Source organism: Taudactylus pleione, unplaced genomic scaffold (assembly GCF_031769625.1).
Source record: "Taudactylus pleione unplaced genomic scaffold, aTauple2 ptg000473l, whole genome shotgun sequence".
Taxonomy (NCBI): domain Eukaryota; kingdom Metazoa; phylum Chordata; class Amphibia; order Anura; family Myobatrachidae; genus Taudactylus; species Taudactylus pleione.
The window spans coordinates 11,303,092-11,328,838 of record NW_028284875.1 but is presented as its reverse complement, the minus strand read 5'-3'; the positions used below and the strand labels follow the sequence as shown (position 1 = coordinate 11,328,838).

General features: G+C 44.6%; 1 protein-coding gene and 1 long non-coding RNA gene across 2 annotated transcripts in view; one reads left to right on the top strand and one right to left on the bottom strand.

The window, feature by feature from the left end:
• PCNX2 (pecanex 2) overlaps positions 1-25,747 on the top strand; it is a 449,190-nt gene that overhangs the window by 152,822 nt on the left and 270,621 nt on the right. The window contains exon 14 of the mRNA XM_088448947.1: positions 21,133-21,243. Within this exon, the coding sequence (XP_088305073.1) occupies positions 21,133-21,243 (111 nt within the window). The remainder of the gene's footprint in view (positions 1-21,132; positions 21,244-25,747) is intronic.
• Positions 1,930-24,915, bottom strand: LOC148503977 (uncharacterized). The gene is made up of 3 exons (XR_015869930.1): positions 24,840-24,915; positions 2,497-2,556; positions 1,930-2,007 (listed from the first exon to the last, which is right to left on the bottom strand). It is a non-coding gene; the product is annotated as an uncharacterized LOC148503977 (long non-coding RNA).

Genomic DNA, 25,747 nt, shown 5'->3' with positions numbered 1-25,747 from the left:
TTCCTCGGTGCCGGCTTTGTGATGTTCATGTGCTATGGACCATGAAAGAAAGGGTGAGATAATGTAAGTGAGGAACAGCAAAACCATGGGATATTCCAGACTTAGAAATGGAAGCGCTGATCAAACAGGTCTGTTTGCCTCACGTGTAATATAAGGCACTGCTCTAATATCTATTCATATAAAATACTTAGAGTTGGACACAAGTCCATGTATAGCGTGTATGAGTAAGCTGTCCTGCAATGTGCATGTGCAGATATATGTCACTGTATTAGATTGGGATGTAAATGACACTTGTGGCCTATTGGGCCTGGAGTGGGGAGGGGGGGATCAGGCATAACCTCAGTACAGTAGGGTGTGCACATGTAAGTGTAATACTCTCCCTGGTGGTGCTAGGAGGTACTGCATGCTGTATGAGCATTCTTGCCTGTAAATTATAGACACAGTAATAAAGAATGGAAAAACAAATCCTCCCTCCCTTACTCTGCATCAGACCCTGTCCTGTAGGGGAGAGCTCAGACAGACACACACACCTCCACGCCAACAGATGGCCAGCCCAATGCTAATATTGTAAGCACGGTATGGCACTACAGGTATCAGCATGCACTGACATAAGCCTGCTGGTAGAATAAATGTTTTTTTTTACAAAAATGGACCCTTGTGTGGGTGATAAAACAGACTGTAAGCTCCAATGGTGCAGGCGCTGATGTGAATGTTTTTTTTAGAATAGCAACTGGGGGTGCCCAAGATGGCTGCCTTACCCTCTGCGATACTGCACATCACTTTTTGTCCTATTGGGAGAAATTAGTTATGTAAATTGCAGTGAAACACGTGCACTGCAAGTGATGCCCCCCTTAGTATAAGGAATACCTTGTAGTGCCCACTTTCTATAAGAAAGACATTATTATTACCTGGTTTAGATATCTGGTGACTCAGGAATGCCTTTATATCTTCTTCCGGAGTTTGACATCCAGTCAGGTGTTTAGCCAGGTGCTCAGTCAGGTGATCCGTCAGCTGTTCAGTCAGCTCTTCAGACCGATTGCTCAAAAACTCTCTTAGGAATTTGAAGCTGAATGGTAAAAATAATGAGGCTCTGTCAGATGATAACAGCGCACACAGCACGGCCCAGAGACTGGTTCCCCCAGTTTACCCATCACTGAGTCATAATCTTATTCCCAGCATTTTGTGACCTGCTCAAGTTTTACCTCATTCTTGTCCTTCTGAAGTTCTGTAACTCCCATAATAACACCTTCACTTAAGGCAGAGGTTCCCAAACGCGGTCCTTGAGGCACCTTAACAGTTAAAGTTTTAGAGATATCCATGGTTGAGCACAGATGGTTAAATTAAATTGACCGAGGTATTAATTTAGTCACCTGTGGTCAGGCATGGATATCTAGTGGTCATTCTAGCACCTGTCACAACCCGTGCCGTTCTTCATTCCTGCCTGGGGTGTCGCTTTATGCCCTGGTGCATCAGTCACCTACTGACATTGGAGGCAGCCATTTTGTGGGTTAAACCAAGATTCACGGGAATGCAGCTGATTAATTCATTGGGTACCAATAATATCAACGAGGCACCTCATGACTAGGGATGTGCAGAAATGATGATGTTTGACCATGCAAGATGACGTTTTGCCTCTTTCTGAGTCCCATTTTTTGGAGGGTAAAATCCGAACTCGGCGTGCAAATTCGAAAATATCCGAGCATGCACATCCCTACTCATGACCAATATTCACAAACCAACGGTTCCTATTGAATTATTAGGCTGCATCCTTATGAGTGTTGGTTGAATCTGCAAAATAGTTTCCTCCATCGTGTGTATGCAGCAAATGCACTTCAAGAACAGTAGATATTTTAGGTTAGAGTGCATATAAAATGTAATATAATGTGTAGAGAATGTTAGTAACTTACCAGGCACGGCAGAAAATACATGCTCCCGCCAGTATTTCAATGCACAAGAAGCCTGTGCTAGCCACCACCACCTTAGCCACGAAGCCCCGCCCTGGTATAACTGTTCAGGAAACAAAGAAAGATGAGAAAAGCACGTAGGGAGATTGGGATTTGTGTGAGGTGCCTACACATGGTGTGATACTGCAGCTGATATCTGGCAATTGTGCTGGTACCGTAGCATCCGGCGCCTGCAAACAGCTGAGTTGAAGATGGACACTGTGCACATAATAACTGCTGTCGGCCTATCACATATGGTTATTTATGACCAGGCTAAGAATGGAGGAATCTCGTCTAATTCAGAAACTGAATAAGTATCCTGTCACAGCACCGTGTAAGAGACAGTGACATGTACGGGCCTATGGATTCTGCCTGCAGAGAGGTTCTGTTTGCCTGAGGTGGCATCTCTTACACACACTACCATCCATATGGGAACTATGTGCACTTTAGGAGGCTAATAATGTAATTTCCAGCCCACCAGGTATATACCATTAATTTAGACTTTTATAGCTAGGGAATTGGGGCAAGGGATAAAATAAAATAATGACTGTACTTGAATCCCAATCAAAGCTCCTCTTTTCTCTCAGATGTTCCCTGGTAGCCTCTGCCGATCCTTTAAAATAAACAGAAATACAAACATTATATATATATATATATATATATATATATATATACAGTTAGGTGCATAAATATTGGGACATTGACAGATCTTTCATATTTTGGCCTCTATTCACCACCACAATGGCTTTGAAATGAAACAAACAAGATGTGCTTTAACTGCAGACTTTCAGATTTAATTTGAAGGTAATTACATCCAAATCAGGTGAACGGTGTAGGAATTACAACAGTTTCTATATGTGCCTCCCACTTTTTAAGGGGCCAAAAGTAATGGGACTATCAACTCAAAAGCTATTTCATGGACAGGTGTGGGCTATTCCCTCGTTATTTTATTATCAATTAAGCAGGTAAAAGGTCTGGAGTTGATTCTAGGTGTGACATTTGCATTTGGAATCAGTTGCTGTCGACTCAATATGAGATCCAAAGAGCTGTCACTATCAGTGAAGCAAGCCATCATTAGGCTGAAAAATCGAAACAAACCCATCAGAGAGATAGCAAAAACATTAGGTGTGGCCAAATCAACTGTTTGGAAGATTCTTAAAAAGAAAGAATGCATCGGAGAGCTCAACAACACCAAAAGACCCGGAAGACCCCGGAAAACAACTGTGGTGGATGACAGAAGAATTATTTCCCTGGTGAAGAAAAACCCCTTCACAACAGTTGGCCAAATCAAGAACACTCTCCAGGAGGTAGGTGTATATGTGTCAAAGTCAACAATCAAGAGAAGACTTCACAAGAGTGAATATAGACGGTTCACCACAAGATGTAAACCATTGGTGAACCTCAAAAACAGGAAGACCAGATTAGAGTTTGCCAAACAACATCTAAAAAAGCCATTACAGTTCTGGAACAACATCCTATGGACAGATGAGACAAAGATCAACTTGTACCAGAGTGATGGGGAGAGAAGAGTATGGAGAAGGAAAGGAACTGCTCATGATCCAAAACATACCACCTCATCAGTGAAGCATGGTGGTGGTAGTGTCATGGCATGGGCATGTATGGCTGCCAATGGAACTGGTTCCCTTGTTTTTATTGATGATGTGACTGCTGACAAAAGCAGCAGAATGAATTCTGAAGTGTTTCGGGCAATATTATATGCTCATATTCAGTCAAATGCTTCAGAACTCATTGGACGGCGCTTCACAGTGCAGATGGACAATGACCCGAAGCATACTGCAAAAGCAACCAAAGAGTTTTTTAAGGCTAAAAAGTGCAATGTTATGCAATGGCCAAGTCAATCCCCTGACCTGAATCCGATTGAGCATGCATTTCACTTGATGAAGACAAAACTGAAGGGAAAATGCCCCAAGAACAAGCAGGAACTGAAGACACTTGCAGTAGAGGCCTGGCAGAGCATCACCAGGGATGAAACCCAGCGTCTGGTGATGTCTATGCGTCCCAGACTTCAGGCTGTAATTGCCTGCAAAGGATTTGCAACAAAGTATTAGAAAGTGAAAGTTAGATTTAGGATTGTTTAGTTTGTCCCATTACTTTTGGCCCCTTAAAAAGTGGGGGGCACATATAGAAACCATTGTAATTCCTACACCGTTCACCTGATTTGGATGTAATTACCCTCAAATTAAATGCGAAAGTCTGCAGTTAAAGCACATCTTGTTTGTTTCATTTCAAAGCCATTGTGGTGGTGAATAGAGGCCAAAATATGAAAATTCTGTCAATGTCCCAATATTTATGCACTTGACTATATATATCTATATATATATATATATATATATATATATCAATCTATCTGGGCACGTGTCTTTATTAAGAAAATATGTCCCACTATGGGGCATGCTGATGAAAACTTGCTGCCAGCCCTCCAAAATTAAGATTCTCCTACTGCGCATGCCCAAAACACCGGGAAAAATGGCTGAGGCGGACATTTTCCAGAAGTTTATGCAGCGCTGCTACATCTGACCCGAGACTTTGGAGAGGTAAGTATTACAAATATGGGTGTGGGGTGTGCAGTGTGCACCACACACCCTGCACTAGTTATAGATGCTCCCCTGCCCAGACAATATATTGTAGCATATGATAACATGGAAATTGCTGTGTAGGTGGCTTATTACAGTATTGGCTATTATGGTGATGACTAGGGCCGGACTGACATTACTCAGCTGCCTCAGACATACAGGCCCAGGTCAGTAATAGTAACATACTGCTTATTAGGGCCAGTCTCAGTGGTTTTGTATATACGTTAGCCGTCTTTCCAGTTGCAGTGGAACTGAATGCCCTTATCTGTTCATTGGTTTCTGTATTTCCTGCAAATCTAAACCTGTGTATTGTGGTCATGATTTGTCCCTCTGCAAAAAGCCCTATATAAATAAAATTATTATTATTGTCATTTTTATTATTATTATCATCAGTGGCGGATTTTACCTATGGGCCTTAGAGCTGCAGCCTCCTCAGTATAATCCACCACTGCAGTGACGTCACAATGCAAGCGCTCCCTGCTAATCACATGCTGTACAGGCCGTCCCCTGCTATTACACCAGCCCTACCTGGCTTCTAGGGACTGCAGCCAATGCAGTCCCTTGAAGTCAACTTGTTGAGTTGTGCGCATATGCAGGATTGTGATCCCGCGCATGCGCATTTTTACAGACCCCCTCGGCAAATATTGGTAAGACACAGCTGAATATTATTATTATTATTATTATTATTATATTTGGATATTGTTTATAAAAAAACATAAATAAATTAAAGTTTAAAAAATCACAGCAACGCACCCACATACCAAATATTATATATAACATTATATATATCATAAGCAATTGCTATATGTTGTATTCATATTTTTCTCTATTTTAATAATTAAACAATTGCAATAGTAAAACATTACAAAAAATTTCCAGGAATAAAGTATTGTTGATGCTTTTGCTCTGGCAATGACATACCGTATATACTCGAGTATAAGCCGAGTTTTTCAGCACAAAAAATGTGCTGAAAAAGTACCCCCTCGGCTTATACTCGAGTCAAGTGTAGCGCTGACCGGACGGAGTTCGGTCAGCGCTACACACTGCCAAACACACAGCCGCCGGAGCTGGCAGCTGCGTGTTTGGTGTAATCAGCAGCCGCTGAGAGTTTGTCAGACTCTCAGCGGCTGCTGCTGCTCCCACAGCGGGAGCCATCTTCCGGCTCCCGCAGTGGGTGATGGGAGACACGTCGGCATGACGACGTCTCTCCCATGCAAAGCGGCCGGAGGAGCGGACAGCGGCGGGACCAGGAGCAGGAGTTCAGGTAAGTGATTTTTTTTTTTAATCTTTTCACGTCTCTCTCTACTAGGGGGGGGGGACTACAGGGGGAACTACCAGGGGGCAATGACTACAGGGGGCACTACCAGGGGGCATTATCAGGGGGCACTACCAGGGGGCGATTACTACAGGGGGCACTACCAAGGGGCATTATCAGGGGGCGATTACTACAGGGGGCACTAAAAGGGGGGATTACCACTGGGGGAACTACAAGGGGGGGGATTACTACAGGGGGCACTACCAGGGGGGGATTACTACAGGGGGGATTACTACAGGGGGCACTAAAAGGGGGGATTACCACTGGGGGAACTACCGGGGGGAGGATTACTACAGGAGGCACTACCAGTGGGGGATTACTACAGGGGGCACTAAAAGGGGGGATTACTACTGGGGGTACTACCAGGGGGGGATTACTACTGGAGGCACTGAAAGGGGGGATTACCACTGGGGGCACTACCAGGAGGGATTACTACTGGGGGCACAACCAGGGGGAATTACTACTGGGGGCACTACCAGCTGCTGCCATTTCCCACACTAGGCTTATACTCGAGTCAGTAAGTTTTCACAGTTTTTTGGGGTAAAAGTAGGTACCTCGGCTTATATTCGGGTCGACTTATACTCGAGTATATACGGTAATTGGATGGTGTACTCAGAACAGGAATTACAGTGGTACCTGTATCACCGTAACATACAGCGTGGGTGGGTAAATGCTTTGATAAATAGGGCTGATTTAATCTGCAATAGGGCTCTCCTATGATAAATAGTTATCCTATATGAATTCGTTTAGCAATCCTTACTACTAGAAAATCATACAAATAATTCTCCATTACCTTCTGCTCTGTAGATAGGACGGCTTTCAATCTCTGCGGTGATCAACATCACCAAAAAAATAAACTTTATAAGCATAATTGCTATCAATTCGCTCTGTGACTCCTCCTCTCCAGATAACCATGCCTTCCCTTCCTGTTATCAGAGTCACACCACACAGCAGCAACAATTTATAACCCCCCCTAGTGTCTGTGATGTCGTAATGAGTTGACACCTATGACCTGCTGCAGGTGGCCAGCTAGCTGGGATTAGGCCCAATAGGTTTATATGGTGTATTAAAATTGCTGACAAAGCTGATAATATGTCTCACATCCATTTACTAAATTTTAGTTTAGTACAATCAGCGCATGGTTTAATTTATTTTATTAACGATTTGTAAAAAATATATCCATACCTATCTTATATATCTAGATGACATCTCATCATAGGGATGGGAGATATACAGGCTACTTTAACATAATTATGGAAAATATTACTATAATACAGATTTCTCTATAAATATTGATAGTAGCACATGTTCGGGTATGCTTGCTAAGGAAATCATTTGATATCATCTAACAATTTATTTACCAAATCCAGTGGCAAAAATACTGTAGTTTTGCCCCTACACTGTTAATAAATTATACAAATCACTTACATTAATAAATGATACCTAAGGACAACGAATGCTCCATACTAAGTGGTCTATTTGCTAAGCAGTGTTAGGAGTTAGGAGACGGGGTGGGGGGTGGTGATGTGCCGGCCAGTCCGCTCCTAACTGCCATCTTGCAGGCTGTGTTTGGGAGATGACAGTTGGGAGCTGATTGGCTGGCGCCTTGTCGCTTTTCACTCTGTCTCCTAACACTGCTTAGTAATTAGACCCCTAAATGACATAGGAAGGCTAGAATCCTTCTACAAATCTAGTAAGAATTAATTTGGCCCTTGGCACATAATAATAAGCTAACTATAAGTTTGTACTGCAATAATATGTACCTGTCTAAATTAGTGCTTCTTATATAGTACCAGTAGCACCATCATACCTATGTCTGCCAGGGCATTCTGAAACTTGGAGAATTACAAATGACAGTATTACTTGGCAGCGATGGTATGCAAGAACCAGGGCCGAATTAAGATTTGTGGGGGCCTTCTTCAAAAGAATTGACACCCTGCCACTATGCCCCTTGTTTTACCCCACAGTACACTCCTTAAATTCCACATGGTGCCCACCCCCAGTATGCCCCACAATGCAACCTACATGCCACATGACGCCCCCCAGTATGCCCCAAAGTCCCCCCACCTGTGCCCCTAAGTACTCACCTTCTGTGGGCGGTTCCTCTTGAATGGTTCTGGCTCTGTGTTCTGTATGCACATTGTATACAGTGCAGAGCATCTGTCCCCGTGTGACATTGTTGAGAGCACTCAAGAACCGCTCTTCATTTTATGCGCTGACTGTACATGCAGAGCACAGAGCTGATCATTGAAGGGTTTCTAGAGTAAGGGTATCCAAAGGTTAGATTTTGAAACAAGAATAACAAAATATATATTGCAGTAAAGTGCGCTGTCTTGGAGTTATCCTGGACTCATCCCTCTCCTTCAAACCACATATCCAGAACCTCTTGCAGTCCTGTTTCCATCTCAAAAATATTTCCAAGATCAGACCCTATCTCACCCGGGATGCTACTAAAACCCTCTTACAATCACTGGTCATCTCCAGATTGGACTACTGTAACCTCCTCCTATCTGGCCTCCCCAAATCCCATCTCTCTCCTCTCCAGTCTGTCCTCAATGCTGCTGCTCGGCTCATCTTACTCTCCAAATGCTCTACATCTGCCTCACCTCTTCTACAAGCCCTCCACTGGCTCCCCTTTCCTTTCAGAACCCAATTTAAGGTTCTCACACTCACTTACAAAGCCCTCACCAAATCTCCCATTTACATCTATGATCTTATCTCCCTTCACTCTCCTGCCGATATCTTCGTTCAATTAATGCACGCCGCCTTTCATGCCAACTGATTACTTCCCCCACTGCCACTTCCAAGATTTAGCCCACACTGCTCCCCACCTTTGGAACTCTTTCCCTCTCCCCATCAGACTCTCCACCTCTCTACAATCTTTCAACCGGGCTCTCAAGACCCACTATTTCATCAAAGCCTTCCAGTTGTCATCCTAACTCGCTGCTACATGCTCCTTCCACCCTGTCCACCCCATCTGTGTCACACCTGTTTGTCTGCCCCTCCCATTTAGAATGTAAGTTCTTACGAGCAGGGCCCTCTACCCTCTTGTGCTTCTACCTACTTTACTTTCATCTACTTTTTACTCACCACTAGGGCACCTAATACTTGGTTGCTTATGCTCAGCTGCTTATGTGGGTGTTATGGTTGCTAATGTAGCTATGTATATTATCCATGTCCTTGTCCTGTATTGTATTGTATTGTTCTGTAAGTCACTGTTCATCTATTTGTTTATGTACTTTGTAAGGCGCTGCGGAACACTTGTGGCACCATATAAATAAATGATAATAATAATAATAAGGTATCAGAGTTTCCAGGATTCTGGCTTTTCTGCAGGCAGGATTAGACATTGGTCTCCACCTGGCTACTTTAAGAGTGCAGGTTTCTGCACTATCAGTCTGGTTCCAGAAGAAGATTGCTTCATTACCAGATGTTAGAATTTTTTTCCAAGGAGTTCTGCGGGTTCAACCTCCATTTGTTCCACCAGTAGCACCGTGGGATTTGTCTTTGGTTCTTAAGGGTTACAAGCATCTCCATTTGAACATTTAGACTCTGCAGATTTGAAGTGGTTGACAGCAAAGACAATTTTTCTTTTTGCTATCTCATCTGCTCGCAGAGTCTCTGATTTAGCAGTGCTCTCTTGTCGCTCCCATTTTTTCTTTTTCACCAGGATAAAGCTGTTCTTTGAACAAGGGAGGGTTACCTTCCTAAGGTAGTGTCCCATTTTCATGTGAATGAAGAAATTGTTGTTCCAGCTTTTCAGGCTCCGTACCTTTCTGTAGGTGAAGTCTCCCTGGATGTAGTTCGTGCTCTCCGTATTTATATGGAGCGTACAAATTCTGTTAGAAAATCAGATTCTCTTTTTGTGTTCTCTTTTGGAGAACCACAAGTACCAGCAAGTGGGGCTTTAAGGACCTGCTGGTACCTATAGTACCCCTGTAAAATAAATATTAAAATAAAAACAAAACACTGATTGTTTTAATATTTTCTTTTCCTTCACGTGGAGGGTGGCGGCATTTAAGCTGTTTCACATGGCTGTCGCCCATCCAGAACTTCCCCGGCATCTTCTTTCTTCGGCAGCTCTTCACTGCTGCCTCCCCGCCATCGGACTGCCATGCCGATGCCTCGTGCTGGCTTATATAAGCCAGCCATAGGGGCGGGGCGATGGTATGCAGGAAGTAGCCAAAATCCTGCACGACATCAGGTCTACCTCTATTGTGCGTATAGTCCCGATGGTTCTCGATGTTACCGATGTTTCCGCTGTCTTGCGGACTACTCAGGCTTTGAGTAAAGGGACGTGGGCTGCATTGTATAGTGCGGGGCGTCTGCATCTTATGCTGCGGTTGCCATGCGTACGCATTAATTAGCATATATACGCAGTGGCCAAGTGTGTGCGTTCTCTCCTTTGCGCTCCTTGCTGAATCAGGCCCTGTGTTCGGTGGTCCGCATATTTTTTTATTTTTTATGCCAATCCCGGGGATGCTACATGGACAAAAGAGGACGTGATCCACGTATAGGAGGAGCTGAGTATGGATTTTTTATTACAGGTACCCTATGGATTCCTACTGGACGTGATGGGCTTCAGGGATACTAGATGAGTATGTGAGATAGTGTGTGTGCATGTATGTTTTAATAAACTTTTACCTTCAACGGTGTGTGTGTCTTGTGTTTATTTTAATAGATATTTTGCTTTGGAACTACTGGTTCCAGCGGGCGCGTAGTACCCTGTAGGCTGGTACTTGTGGTTCTCCAAGTACCAGCATGCGGGGGAAAATTGCTGGAACCTGTAGTTCCACAGCAAAAGCCAATATGTTTACTACTATCAATTGCACCACACTACATAATCAACCCGCCACCCACCGCTACAGGTGCGCCGGGTATAGCCCCGGGCTATCGGCTTAGGTCTGGGGTGCCCTGGAGAGGGGGACCCCTTTTTTGGGGGGCCCCCAGGGATCACTGGCCTTGGCTGACTAGCGTTCAGGGGGTATTGCTTTGGCCAGGGACCCGGTGAAAGGGCTCACCTGGTTGTGGCATTACTCCCCAATAGAAAGGGTCCGGTGCTGGTTCTGATAAATACAGGGGAACCCTACTCATTTTTTTCCCCTGTATTTCTAGATCTTGGATCAGCTCAGAGCCCAGTGTTGGTTGCGCTGAATACAGGGGACTCCTACGTCGTTTGTCCTCTGTATTTTGGTAAACAGGACTGGTTCTGACTAGCCCGGTGCTGGTTGTGCTTAATACAGGGGACCTCTACGTCGTTTGTCCCCTGTATATAGCACTACCAGTACTGAGTCTCCAAAGTCCGGGGCTGGTTGTCTGATTGTTCTTTTGGGGAAGGGAGGGTTTTTTTTTACACAGAATTTACTTTTTTAAACACAGAAGCACAGACGAATCTCACTGATCCATCCGTGCTTCTGTGTTTATTTATACACGGATGCAGGTATCACGGATCTCACAGAATCCGAGCCTGCATATGTCTGCACAATATTATTTAAATGGGCACCGCTGCCGGCAGAATGGCTTGCAAGGATCCAGGCCTGCGGGAGACACAGCACCACCGGCGACTGGTCCCGCAGGCCGCACTGCCACTGGTGCCAGCAACGCAGATGGGTCCCGCAGCCCGCACTTGCAACGGTTCCCACAGTCCGCACCACCACAAACGCCTGAACCACTGCCACTAACGCCCATGGGTCTCGGCCACAGCTAACGCCCTTGGTGAACAGGGGAACCTCCCAAGTAAGTCAGTGCTGTTCTCGGACGGGGCTCCACATCAAAGGAGCTCAACAGGAAGACCAGGAAATACAGGGTACAATGAGGACACTGCTCATCGCCATGTTCGGCAGCCGGGAGGGGTGCGCATGGAGGCTGCAGAAATGTGCACAGTTGCCCCAGCCCTGGGGACATGCTGCTGATAATGCTTACTGTAGCTGCAATACAAATCTCTCATCCACGATCCTCCTGCCATTCCCAGCACATCTCAGTGGCCGAGCTCCAGCCAGCTGCAGGGCAGCAGCAGGAGAGGTTGTGGTGACACTGGTGAGATGCAGGGGGCAGGAGTTAGAAGCAGGGGGTTGTGGTGAGGTGCAGGGGACTGTGATGATATGGTGTAGGTTGTTATGAGATGCAGGGAGCTTTGGCGTGATGAAATTGCTCCTGTGTGAAGCCAGGGCGGGTCGCAAGTAATTGATATTTAAAAATTCATAAACTTCCTATGTGCTAATTGAGGGCCAGACTACATATCTTCTGAAGTTGTCAGATCTGCTTCTGGTGGTGTGCTAGAAACTATTCATTAATTTTGTGGGCACTTCAGCCATAGGCATATCCACAGGGTGTGCGCTTAGGCAACCCCAAACTCTACCTAAAGCATGTCCTTTCTGCATCTCAGACAGCTCCCAGGGAAGAGGCATGGTTGCCTATTCTCCCGGTACGGCCAAGTGAAGGCAACTCTCCCGGATTGGCCACTGCCTCCCTGCGCTCCCCTACACCCGCACCCAGTCAAACCCACTTATCGAACGTAAAAGGGCATTCCAGGGGGGGGGGCGATGACGCTATTCGCACTGAATCGATCAATGTAGCTGCGATCTCGCCGCCACACCCCCGCACCGCACACTTATGTCTCCTGGAGGGGGCAGCCAGAAAGTTGCTAAGTATAGGAAAAGGCAGCCTCATGTTGAATCCAAGATGGCTGTCTTTAATTAAAAATGAGACTGCACGTTCCCTGGGAGCCAGCTGAGAAGCGGAGCAGAGACAAATGCAGTGACTGATGCCTGGCCGGGGGTTGTCTAGTGACATTCCCATGGCAGAAGTGCCTGGATTGCTAAACTAGAGGGGAGAATTCAAGGGCAACTCAACTACAGTTACTTGTAGAATGTAGGTGGACTTTTCAGACAGCCAGCTCACAGCTCAGTGAAAATATTACTAATAAGTTATGAGGTGCACATTTATGCAGATTTTAGTACTAGTTTAGGTACAAAATCAGTTTAAAATGACTTTTTATGAGGTTTTTAAATAATGTTTCAATAAATTTACATTTGTGGTTGCAATCCAATATTTGGGAGGGAATTTAGTTGTCTGTAATGGACAGGGAAGGTAATACTTTAAAAAGAACTGGAGTGGAAATCCAAGTTAAGACTGAAAAATGTATTTCACCTTCATTGTCCATATCCTGGGGCATAAGTAGAAATGAAAGCGACTTCTGCACTGGGTTAGCATTCAAATTGGGTAATTATGTTAGGACCAACAATGAATCTTATACCACTTTTACACCAAAGCGCCCGGTCTAATCCGGGAGTTGGAACACATTCATATTGCGGAGCCGACCCAGGATATTCCGGAGTCTGCACAGTTCAGACCGTCTGCAGTGACCCGGCTCTTCCGACGTTGGAGATAATGTAATCTCCAAGCTCTACTGAAGCTGGCCAACCGGACGACATGCAGCTCATCGTGACCCGGATCGCGCCATTTACACTGCAGGGTGTCACGGGAACAACCAGTGGCCAACCATGCAAAATACCCGAGTTGGATCCATTTACACTGACAAAGACCCCGGGTTGATGCGTGTTCACGTTTATGTTGGTTTAAGAGGGGTATAATAGAGTTCCTAGAGACCAAGTTTTGTTAAGTGGTTGGTGGTGCACCCTAGAATGAGTATTTTCATACATATAAGAGACGGAAGACTCTTTGTGGGGCACACTTGTAATAGTAAAGAATTATTAGCTAAAACGTTACTTTTATTGTGAACATTAAAATAGGTAGGGCAATTTTAAACAAACAAAAAGGACTCCAATTAAGAGACAAATTAGTGTAATACCACTTTCAGACAGAAAATCCCAAAAACCCGGGTTTTTCCCATATCGTTCAACCCGGGAAGGACCCGGGAATTTGCTCCTAACCCCCTTTCACACAGCACATAATTCCCGGGAAATTCCTGGGTAGACCCCTTTCACACAGAACCCAGATTATCCCTGCAATATACAGTGTGTCATAATAAATGGACTGCTTTTACGGCACACAGAGATGAGGTCATGAAAAGTGGGTGGTGTCTACTCACTGCATACATACAATGACATAGACGACACAAGTCTTGTTTTGCAATCACATTTTTTTTTATTTGAAAGCCTAAAGTACATGAAAGCCTAAAGAATGTTATGTCACATGTAACACCTGCTGTATTAAATTTTTTAAAGTGCTTCTTTTATTTTTCAACAAATATGCATTAGCCATTAACAACATGGCCTTAATGCATTCAACAATTTAAATATATATATCTATATATAAAGACAATAGAATAGGTTGTGCTGTCATGGAACTGAAAAATATAATTGGGGAGGCACCCCAACTATTAGAACTGTGTGTCAGGGCCAGCCTTAGAAACGACACATATACAGTATACATTTTGTAATACAGCGGCCACACATGGGAGAAAGCTCACGACTGGCCTGTTAAGTGCAGTATACAAATTTTTTAATACAAAAGAAATGGAGGTAATGTGTGTACATTCTAAATTATGTACACCCCCATATATACACGTAGTTGACTTAAAGGGCACCCACACATTGCCCTAAGCTCTTGCCAGGCCTGTTAACGGCAGGATAAACAATATTGTCAAAAACAACAAGCTTCAACAAAAAAGAAATATAAAGTAGACAGCAAACGTAAAACATCATACAAATCTACAACTGTCTGTAGGCAGTGCTGACAATAGTGCTAAGTGGAGTGTTATGATGAGTGCCATCTGAATAACTATGCACTCTGCCATCCTGTGTATTAATCCCTGTGCCATCTGCATAAGTATGCACAGTGCCATGTTGATTAGTATTTCCTGTGTCGTCAGGACTATTATGCACAGTGACATGTGGAGTGCTAGGCACTGTGCCCTCTGGACTGGTATTGGCATGTGGACTGCTCTGTACAGTGACATGTGGATTACTATTCACTATGCCATCTGGATAACTATGCACTGTGCCATGTGGAGTAGCATGAGGTGGATTGGAGGGGTTACTTTGCAGAAATGGTAGCCCTCTGCTATGCTGTTGGTAATTTCTAACAGGACCCTCAGAGTACTGAGGAGGATACATTACATAAGGTTGTGGAGCGTGTAACCTAGACACTAGACCATTAAGGAAGGACATCTGTGCCTTTCTGTTTTCACGTGAAATTAGTTCATGTAGACCAACAAGTTGACTGACAAATTAATTTTGTAACTCTCTTTCATTGTCAAAGAAGCGCTGGAGTCGGGCATCCTCCTGTGCCTGGAATTCAGCATCAGAATCTCGCAGCTGATTTACCAGGATTCTGGTCATTGTGCTCGTTGCTAGCTCCATCTTGGAAGTTTTTTTCTTCCGCTCTGGTACTTCAAAGACTAGGAAAAGAAGAAAAGAAAAAATACATTTACAAATGAATTCAAAGCCGTAATGTAAACATATATGTGCTTGCGGCCTACTGCACACTAGCTTCACATTGCAACAGATACATTGAGTTTAGATTTCAGCATAATAAAATCAGCATAGTCATACTATAATGACAAGTCAATACAGGACAATGTTAACATCCCAAAAATACTGGGTGTAGAGTAAAGCTGGCCACACACTAGACCAACTTTCATCCAACCAGCCAACTAGTTGATTGGTTGGAATGAAAATCTGGTATGGAATGGGAGTAACTGATGATCAGCAATTTGCTCCTAAATGCCAGAAAACAGATGAAAATGGTCGTCAGACAAGTTTGTTAAATGTTTGATCCAAACAAATTGTTCAAAGAACAGTTTTTGTCCAGTTTCCGGCGTTTGGGAGCAAATTGCTGATTGTCATTTACTCCTATACGTTACCAGATTTTCATTCCAACCAATCAACTAGTTGGCTGGTTGGACAGATAATCTTTAGATGTGTGGCCAGCTTTACTTACTGTTCCTGCGCAATGTCGGAGTCTCAGTCTGTGCAGGAGTTGGCATCCCAGTCGTACTGCTTCCACTCGCCTCAACCACACCCTCAAGTGTATTGGTGTCTGGGACCCCCGTGGCAGCCATCGGATCTGTGTCACTTATCTCTGTGATGTCATCAAAGAGTATTGGTGGTGTCATTGGGCAGGATTGGCTGTTCTCCGGGGTAACACTTCGTGAAGATGCACAACTAGACGATGATATGGAAATGGGATTAACCAGTGCAGAATTGCCAGAGACTTCATTACACTGATCGTAGTACACCCATTCCATTCTGGCAGCACCACTTTTCTGCCTGTTATGGTCGTGAACTTTGTTGTAGTATTTGCGTAGAGCTTTCAGTTTGTTCACTACCTGCTGCTGGGTCCGCACAATACCCCTTGAGGTGAGGACCTTAGCTATGTTTGTGTAGACTATCGCGTCCTTCACTGTGCCACTGACCTGTTTGTGGATCTCCTCCCCTCTGACTGCCAGGAGCTCACGGATCTCCTCATCCTTCCAGTGCGCCATGCTTCTCTCTCTCCTCTGCAGCACAATTGTGACATCAGACGCCAGCGCCACTGCCCCGCCCATTCAGCCAATCAGGGAGACCCAGCAGCTCAGCCAATCAGCCTGTGCACCGCCATCTCAGCCAATAAGTGCTGTTTACTATGCCCGGAGTTGAAAAACCCGGGTCGGCGCCTTTCAGACAGCCGCCAACCCATGTAAGACCCGGGAGAAACCCTGGTAAATACCTGGGTTGAAGTACCGGGAATTAGGTCCCGTGTTGACCCTTTCAGACAGGAAAAAAACCCGGGTCGACCCGGCAAGAGCCGGAAAATGACCGGGTTCTTTTCTCTGTCTGAAAGGGGTATACATAAAAGAGTTTATACTATCCTTGTAGTGCTTAGTATATTATTGTTTAATAATACCAATGTGACCCATATGACTGAAGGTGCCTACACACTAGGCGATGCACTCCGGGGCTTGGACGCGGTGAGTAACGCCATCTTATGATGGTGTTACCCTATAGAGTCCTATAGGCTTCTCTCCACAGAGTGCTGTGTGAGGGATCCAATCGGATTCCTCCCAGCACCCCCCACGGCGCGTGTGTCATTCTGCTCAAGCAGATCCGGAAGTCCCTCATTCGTAAATGACCGCTCTTGCCGAGCAGTCCTTTGTCCATTCCTTCATGCATACCGGCGTTTGCAACACAGGCATGCATGTGCAGAGCGGCGGGATACATCCGATCCCAAATGTGATGCATCATGCATTCCACTCAATGTATAAAAAAATAGCCAGAACCAACAATATATTCAATGTGTGTCTAATGTTATGATGCATAAATGCGTTAGTGGCACACCCTGAGGTCAGTGATGATTCACAAAATGGGAGAGAATAGACAAAAACAGAAAAAGGGAGAGACAGCACAGATTGAGTCTCACATAGTACTTGGTACCAGGGGTATTTTGGTTATCAGAATATTCTGTATTTTGGAATAATTGCATACCATAATGAAATATCTTGGGCATGGGACCCAAATCTAAACACAGAATGCATTTATGTTTCATAAACACCTTATACACAGCCTGTAGGTCATTCTATGCAATACTTTGTAATAGGGGTGTGCACCGGCCACTTTTCGCGTTTTGGATCTGGATCTTTCTTCGTGTTTTGGATCTGGATTGGTTTTGCCAAAACCACCCTTCGGTGTTTTGGGTTCTGGGTTTTGTGTTTTGGATCTGTATTTTTTTTAAAAAAAGCATAAAAACAGCTAAAATCACAGAATGTGTTGATTTTTCTGCTCCTATGCTATTATTAACCTCAAAAACCTTAATTTCCACTCATTTCCAGTCTATTCTGAACACCTCACACCTCACACCTCACAATAGTGTTTTTATGTCCAAAAGGTTGCACCGAGGTAGATGGATGACTATGCTAAGCGACACGAGTGGGCGGCACAAACACGTGGCCCATCTAGGAGTGACACTGCAGTGGCAGACAGGATGGCAGTTTGAAAAACTAGGCCCCAAACAGTACATAATCCAAAGAAAAAAAAGAGGTGCAAGATGGAATTGTCCTTGGGCCCTCCCACCCACCCTTATGTTGTATAAACAGGACATTCACACTTTAACAAACCAATCATTTCAGCGCCAGGGTCTGCCACACGACTGTGGCTGAAATGATTGGTTCGTTTGGGCCCCCACAAAACAAGCTGGCAATTAATCTGTCCCTGCACAAACTGGCTCTACGGAGGCAAGATGTCGTCCTCATCCTCCTCATTCACCGATTCCTCACCCTCTTCACTGTTGTGTACATCCTCATCCTCACAGAGTATTAATTCGTCCCCACTGGAATCCACCACCACAGCTCCCTCTGTACGTTCTGGAGGCTGGTTTCCCTGGAAGAGTTGATAATTACTTTTTATGAACATCATCTTCTCCACATTTTGTGGAAGCAACCTCCTACACCTTTTGCTGACAAGGTTCCCGGCTGCACTAAACACTCTTTCGGAGTGCACACTGGAGGGGGGGCAACTCAGGTAAAATAGAGCCAGTTTGTACAGGGGCCTCCAAATTGCCTCCTTTTCCTGCCAGTGCATGTACGGACTGTCTGACATGCCTACTTGGATGCTGTCACCGATGTAATCCTTTCACAGACAGACGCACACTTGTCGCTGCTGCTTTGAGGATGCAGGTGCGGCTACAGCCCACACAATTCACAACGACAGGAAAAAAAAGAATTTTTTTTTTTTGTGGAGCGCACTTTGAGGGTTACTCCACCCTTTAACAGACAGACGCACGCTTGTCGCTGCTGCTTTGAGGATGCAGGTGCGGCTACTGCGCATACATTTCACACACAAACACAGAAAAAAAGATTATTTTATTTTTTGTGGAGCGCACTTTGGGGGTTACTCCACCCTTTAACAGACAGACGCACGCTTGTCGCTGCTGCTTTAAGGATGCAGGTGCGGCTACAGCCCACACATTTCACAAAGACAGAAAAAAAAAGAAGAATTTTTTTATTGTTTGTGGAGGGCACTTTGAGGGTTACACCACCCTTTAACAGACAGACGCAAGCTTGTCGCTGCTGCTTTAAGGATGCAGGTGCGGCTACAGCCCACACATTTCACAAAGACAGAAAAAAAAAGAAGAATTTTTTTATTGTTTGTGGAGCGCACTTTGAGGGTTACACCACCCTTTAACAGACAGACGCATGCTTGTCGCTGCTGCTTTGAGGATGCAGGTGGAATGTATATGGGATTTGGAACCGGGGACACACTACCTCCATCAATTGTCTAAATCCCACTGCACTAATGGCGGATACCGGACGCACGTCTAACACCAACATAGCAGTCAAGGCCTCAGTTATACGTTTTGCTTCAGGATGACTGCTGTCGTACTTCATCCTCCTCGCTAGGGACTGTTGGAGGGTCAGTTGTTTAGTAAAAGTAGTGGTGTTCCTACTTCCTCTCTGGGATGATGACAACTCCCAGCAGCAGCAAAAGCACTAGGAGCAAGTGGTTCTTGATCTTTCCCTATTTTATTTTTATCGGAGAAAGTTTGGTCCTCCATTTATGTTATATTGATATATACGTGCGGCTAAGGCGCACACAAACACAGAAAATATTTTTTTATTTTTGCTGGAGAGTAGTGCACTTTGTGGCTTACACCACCCTTTAAGAAATGAGCCAGCCGGCCCTTTACTTATGACACAGGCGCACACTTGGCGCTGCTCCTTTGTTGATGCACGTGCAGCCACAGTGCACACAATTCACAAACACAGAAAAAAATTTTTTATTTTGTTTGGAGTGCCCTTTGGGGGTTACAGCACCCTTTAGCGGTCAATCCAGCCGGCCCTTTATTTATGGGACACAGGCGCACGCTTGCACTACTTTGTTGATGCACGTGCGGCTACTGCGCACACAATTCACAAACACTAAAAAATTTATTTTTTTATTTTGTTTGGAGTGCCCTTTGGGGGTTACAGCACCCTTTAACGGACAAGCCAGCCGGCATTTTACTTATGGGACACAGGCGCACGCTTGGTGCTGCTTCTTTGTTGATGCACATGCAGCCACAGTGCACACAATTCACAAACACAAAAAAATATATTTTTTTATTTTGTTTGGAGTGCCCTTTGGGGGATACAGCACCCTTTAACGGACAAGCCAGCCAGCCTTTTACTTATGGGACACAAGTGCACGCTTGGCACTGCTCCTTTGTTGATGCACGTGCAGCCACAGTGCACACAATTCACAAACACAGAAACATTTTTTTTATTTTGTTTGGAGTGCCCTTTGGGGGTTACAGCACCCTTTAGCGGTCAATCCAGCCGGCCCTTTATTTATGGGACACAGGCGCACGCTTGCCACTACTTTGTTGATGCACGTGCGGCTACTGCGCACACAATTCACAAACACAAAAAAATTATTTTGTTTGGAGTGCCCTTTGGGGGTTACAGCACCCTTTACCGGACAAGCCAGCCGGCCTTTTACTTATGGGACACAGGCGCACGCTTGGCGCTGCTCCTTTGTTGATGCACGTGCAGCCACAGTGCACACAATTCACAAACACAGAAATTTTTTTTATTTTTTTTTGCACTTGGGGGGAGCACCCCTGATGGACAGAGCATCCCCGGAGAACACTACAGCACCCCTTTAGGACTGGGACACTGCACAGGACTTTGGAGTGGACACAGCCCCAATGGACAACTGACTGCACAGCACAGTCCAGCCAGCCCCTATGGACTTTGAAGGAGTGGACACAGCCCCTATGGACAACAGCAGCACAGCCTAGCACAACACTACACTGCACTACACTACACAGCCTTGCCAGCCCTAACTCCCACCCTCCCTCTTCACTGTCCACAGCCGAGTGAGAAAATGGCGCCGACGCGGGTACCTTATATAGGATCCAAAACCCGCGAGACCCGGAAGGCGGGATGATGACGTTTTGCCTCGATTTCAGATCCGAGTCAAGCGGGAAAAGTCGAGCCTGACTCGGATCGGCCTCGGATCGGGGGGGTTCGGATTTCAGAAATCTGAACCCGCTCACCCCTACTTTGTAATAATTTTGTGCCTTAAAGTTTGTGTAATTTGAACCCTCAAAAAGCAAAGGTGTCACTATCTCAGTCATGCTAAAAAAAATTCTGTATTTCGGAATATTTGGATATGGGAAACTCAACCTGTACTTAAATGTCAAGCTTTAGATAAGTCTATTACACTATACACAACTGAGTATACATTAATTTAATTATGAGTTGTGCTTATCATAGAGCAATATAATATGTGCCATTGCTGTTTAATTTATATATTGTAATCATTAATTCTGCTATGTATCTTTCTTTCTTTGTTTTTTCCAGTGTTTGTAAGTTGTTTTCCCATCATCTCTCTTTTGGGTCTTTTTCCGCAAATCAACACGTTTTGTGTATATTTCCTGGAGCAGATTGACATCCTTGTTTTTGGTGGTTCAGGTAAGCCCCATACAGTGCTGTAACTTATCATTTATGAACATTTGTGTAACCCAGTAGCGGATTTACCAGTAGGCAACACAAGCGGCCGCTTAGGGCCCAGCGGGTCCAGGGTGCCCGTCGACAGGGATGTATGGAGGCTTGTTATATTGTTCTGAGCGGCCCCGGCTGACTATAAGCACAAGCACATGATTGGTTGGACAGCTGCCGGCAGGTGCCACGCTGTCTGTCTCTCTCTCCCCTGCACTGTACTGCTGCGTGTGACCTGTTACGTCACACGCTCTGATTCAGAGAGAGGAAACAAGAAGAAGCTGAGCCGAGGTGGCGCTGCCATCCAAACTCCAGAGAGAGGGTACAAGAAAAAACAAGGTGTGCGTCAGCAATGTTTGATGGTGGATCACGGCACTTTAGTTCAGCTGCAGCAGAACTCACCACCTCTATAGTTGCCAAGGGACGGTCTGCGGGTGTGTGTGTGTGGGGGGGTGTGTGTCGGCCACGGGGGGTGGGGGGTGTTTGGGTTCCCAGTGCCAGTGATGTTGGCTGGTGGATTGTTCAGCAACACTCACCAGCTCTAGTAGACATGGGGGGGAGGGGGTGTCGGCACAAATCTGTGTGATCAGCATCCCTGTAGTTGCAGTATCAGACTGGGCCAGACCATGTTATACAATACATGATATTAAATATGCTTATTATGATTTCCTATATTAATATGTAATTCTCCAGAACCTTGATAAAAATATAGAATGCAATAAACAGATGAATCATATTTGATAAATTAGTGCTCTTCTAATAAAGTAAATGTTGTACTTAAAGGCTATACTGTACTTCCCATGCTGAGTTTATATAATGCTGGACCCAATTCAGTGTTTCTTTATGAATTATGTAGTTTCATTGCTACAGTGAGATATCATGAGACCACCAACATTTTTAAAAACACGCACGAAAAAGAGGTAATATTCTAAAGTGGGGCACTCAAAAAGCAGTATCTCCTAAATGTAACCTTTATTACATAGGATAGTAGTATATTTTCAGGTATAGAATGTTTGGAGAGATATCCACCAATAAATTGAGGTTAATATTTGACCTGGATAATAATACACCTCCAATACCAAAAGCTGCTTTCTAGCTCAAGGCCCACATTTCAAGGAGTGGGGTAAATACCCTATATTTCAGGAGTCCATTTTTTAACTGACAATATAAACTACATACATGTTACAGTACATATCACTTCACATTCTGTTTTTATAATTTGCTTTTAATTTATGTAATAAAGGTTACATATAGGAGATACTGCTTTTTGAGTGCCCCATTTTAGAATACTACCTCTTTTTCTTGCATGTGATAGTTATTCTAGGGTGCACCTTCCATGAGAAATCAAAAATCAAATCAAAAAATCAAAATATTTACTAGATCATATGTATGGGTGCAGTATATAATATGTGAAGAATTGAACTGCTCTTGTGCGGGTACTAAATTCCTTTTTTCTTCATAACATTTAAAAACACGACACCTTTATTTATGTTTTATGATACTGTGTGGCAGAATATGTAAAGGGCATTACTGTGTGGCATCATTTGTAAATGGCATTACTGCGTGGCATAATGTGTAAGGGGAATTACAATATAAGGAGGAAAAATTACAAATAATGTAATTGGACTAAGGGCCTGATTCAGAGATGCTGGTAAGCGGCCGCTCGTTCGTTCCGAGCGATGTTTGCCCAACTGCGCATGCGTACGGATCGTAATACGCATGCGCGAACCAGTCAGTACGGCCGAAAATCGTTTGTTCGCTAAATAGCGAATGCCTGCTAATATGAGTGACAGGAGAAGGCGTATGTGGGTGGTAACAGGGGAAGGTGCTTGAAAACGGGGAGTGGAGATCAGAACGCAGGCGTGCTTAAAAGTCAAAACGGGCGTTTTATGGGTGTGCATAATTAATACAGCAGCATCACTGACTACGTCACTGGGTTATTTTATAGTCAGAACTGCTCGCAAATTTGTGGTAGGAAAAACCAACCACAAGAATAGCGAGCAGTTCATACGCTGGTCGATGTACTCGATTAATCTACTAAATAGCGGACATGACGTAGGATGCGAGCGGCCAGGGGGCGTAGTTATCCAAAAAACGACTGCAAGATTTGTTCGCTCGTTCAGACCTAGAGGCGTGAACAGACCGCAAAGAGCGAACGGTTCATTTGAATAGCCACCCCTATTTTCTGGACGAGTGAGCGCTAATTGCGTCCGGCTCTGAATCAGGCCCTAAGGCCCTTATTCAGCTTTGGGAATAGAGTGAGAAACAGCACGTACTGTAACTGATAATCCTGGCGAGGCCATGCTGCACTGCAGGTGGGGGTGGGGAGGGGGGTCAGATGTAAAATGTGTAGAGAGGTTTAGATTTGGGAGGAGTGTGTCCAAACTGACATCTAAATTGCAGTGTAAGAATAAAGCTGTGCAGTATTTGTGGGCTACATGCAAAAGCAGCCAGTATTTACCCTGCATGAAAAATAAAATGTATGTATTTGCACCCCTTGCATTACAAGATGGTTTGTCCTGGTTCACAGTTACGTGCTCTTTCAGGCCCTAAATCAGGAAAGAAAATATAGTGTTTTGGATTATTTGAGGAAGAGGGGCTCCAAATCGGTGTCTTGCTTAGAGCCACATGAGGTCTAAATCCGCCTCTGCTGTAACCTGCTCCAAAATGGTACAAAACGTGAAAAGCACATAAAGAAGAATAGTACTGAGAGATACTGGGCAGAGAAAGCAGAGAGAGAGGCAGCAGAAAACACTATTATATGTAACAGGCCTTACTTTGCACTTCATGGGCCTGATTCATTACCGATCACAACTGCGAATACACATGCAGTCGGCCGATTGCTGCGTTCTGTGCTAAGGGGATGTTGGCGTCCTTATGTTTGGCTGTGATGGCATTGCAGTTGCAAACATTAGCATATTTTCGCACTGGATCTGCCTGCAATTACGGAGCTGTGATCGCAACAGCGATCCTTGCTGAATCAGGCCCCATGTCCACTAATTAAGAAGGAAATGGAGGAAGAAGTGCAGCTTGTATGCCCAGCAGCTTTACACTGTTTCATTCGTTTTTTTCTTTTGTGAGGTATTACCCCTATTGCATATATTTAGTGCTACTGACCTACTAGGTCTCATTAGCACTGCACTATGAAGTGTATCTGCCTTTTCAACTCACTAGCCTCTTCAATAACATAATCTTATAGTAACTGGATGGAGTATTATGTGTATAGTTTTGCCTTTTAAATGCAAATTTAAAATACAGGTATTTTGTATTAAGGCTAGTGACACTGGCGGTCTGAGTGCTCAGATATCTAATTTTCCCTGGAACCAGCTCTTATATCATATATGTGAATGAACATACTGTACTGTAATAGACTGTGTATGTACCAAGTTATTGTTACACAAGTACCTTTTAGATCCTGCATTCATAGAGAGGATTGAAACTAATATGCCTGAAAGTTGACTCACTCACACTGCCTGTCTCAGTTCCAGTAATCGAACAGCTACCTGTGCTACATTACAGAGCCTCCTCCACCAGCATCCCCAGGCAGCACCAGTACTAGGGTCCCGTACCTCAGTGTCTCTGGAGTTGTGCCCTGAATACCCGGTGGGGTTAAGCTTATCTTTTTTTCTTAGATCTCCGTCTTCCACATCATCCTGCAAAGGCAGAGACATTCATGAACAAGTACTCTCTTCATCCAGCCTCGTTCCCATTTCAGGAAACTGCTCGCAAGGACCCTGCACCCAGTCCCGGTCCACTTCCCACTCCGGACTTTAGGGGGCGGGTGGCCACTACTGGGGGCACTCTATAGGGGTGGACAAATAGTCCAGTGCAGGTTGTACAAATCTCTGCAGAGGAGCTTTATAAAACCAATTATATTAATCACCACTGTGAAGGGACTTAGGGGCTGACACCTGCAATGGTTCACTATTGTGCATTGTATTTATGCTGTTTACCATATTTATTTTTTATGTCTACCTCCTATGTGGTGCTGCATCCACCTCATAGTGCCAAACAAAATGTAATAATAATTCAGAGTCACACACAATTCAGCTGCAGAAGCGGCCGTGTTGCCTGTTGAGAACTAATAGCAGACCTTTCCCTTCATTCAAAGTCATCTATACTGCCGAACTTCTGACCGGGAAAGTGGATTGCAGGTAATATGACTAGAGGATATTCCCAGAACACCATGGTGTCCGCGTTTAGACCAAGATGCACAGAGATACCAGATAAGTGACGTTGTTACTGTTGTAACTGGCCTGCTCTCAAAGGTCAAGTTGGAGCTACCCACATTGGCTTGATGCCATGTGGACCCAACCATGCGCATTATAGTAATACATTAAAATGGTACGTGTCTCACCCACTGTTATGCAAGAGATATATTTATCCCACGGGGAGGTACCAAGACTATCGGCAAAGCTTAATCCTGAATTACTGTACAGTCAGATGGCATTGCAAAAATAATTAAACATTACCCCAG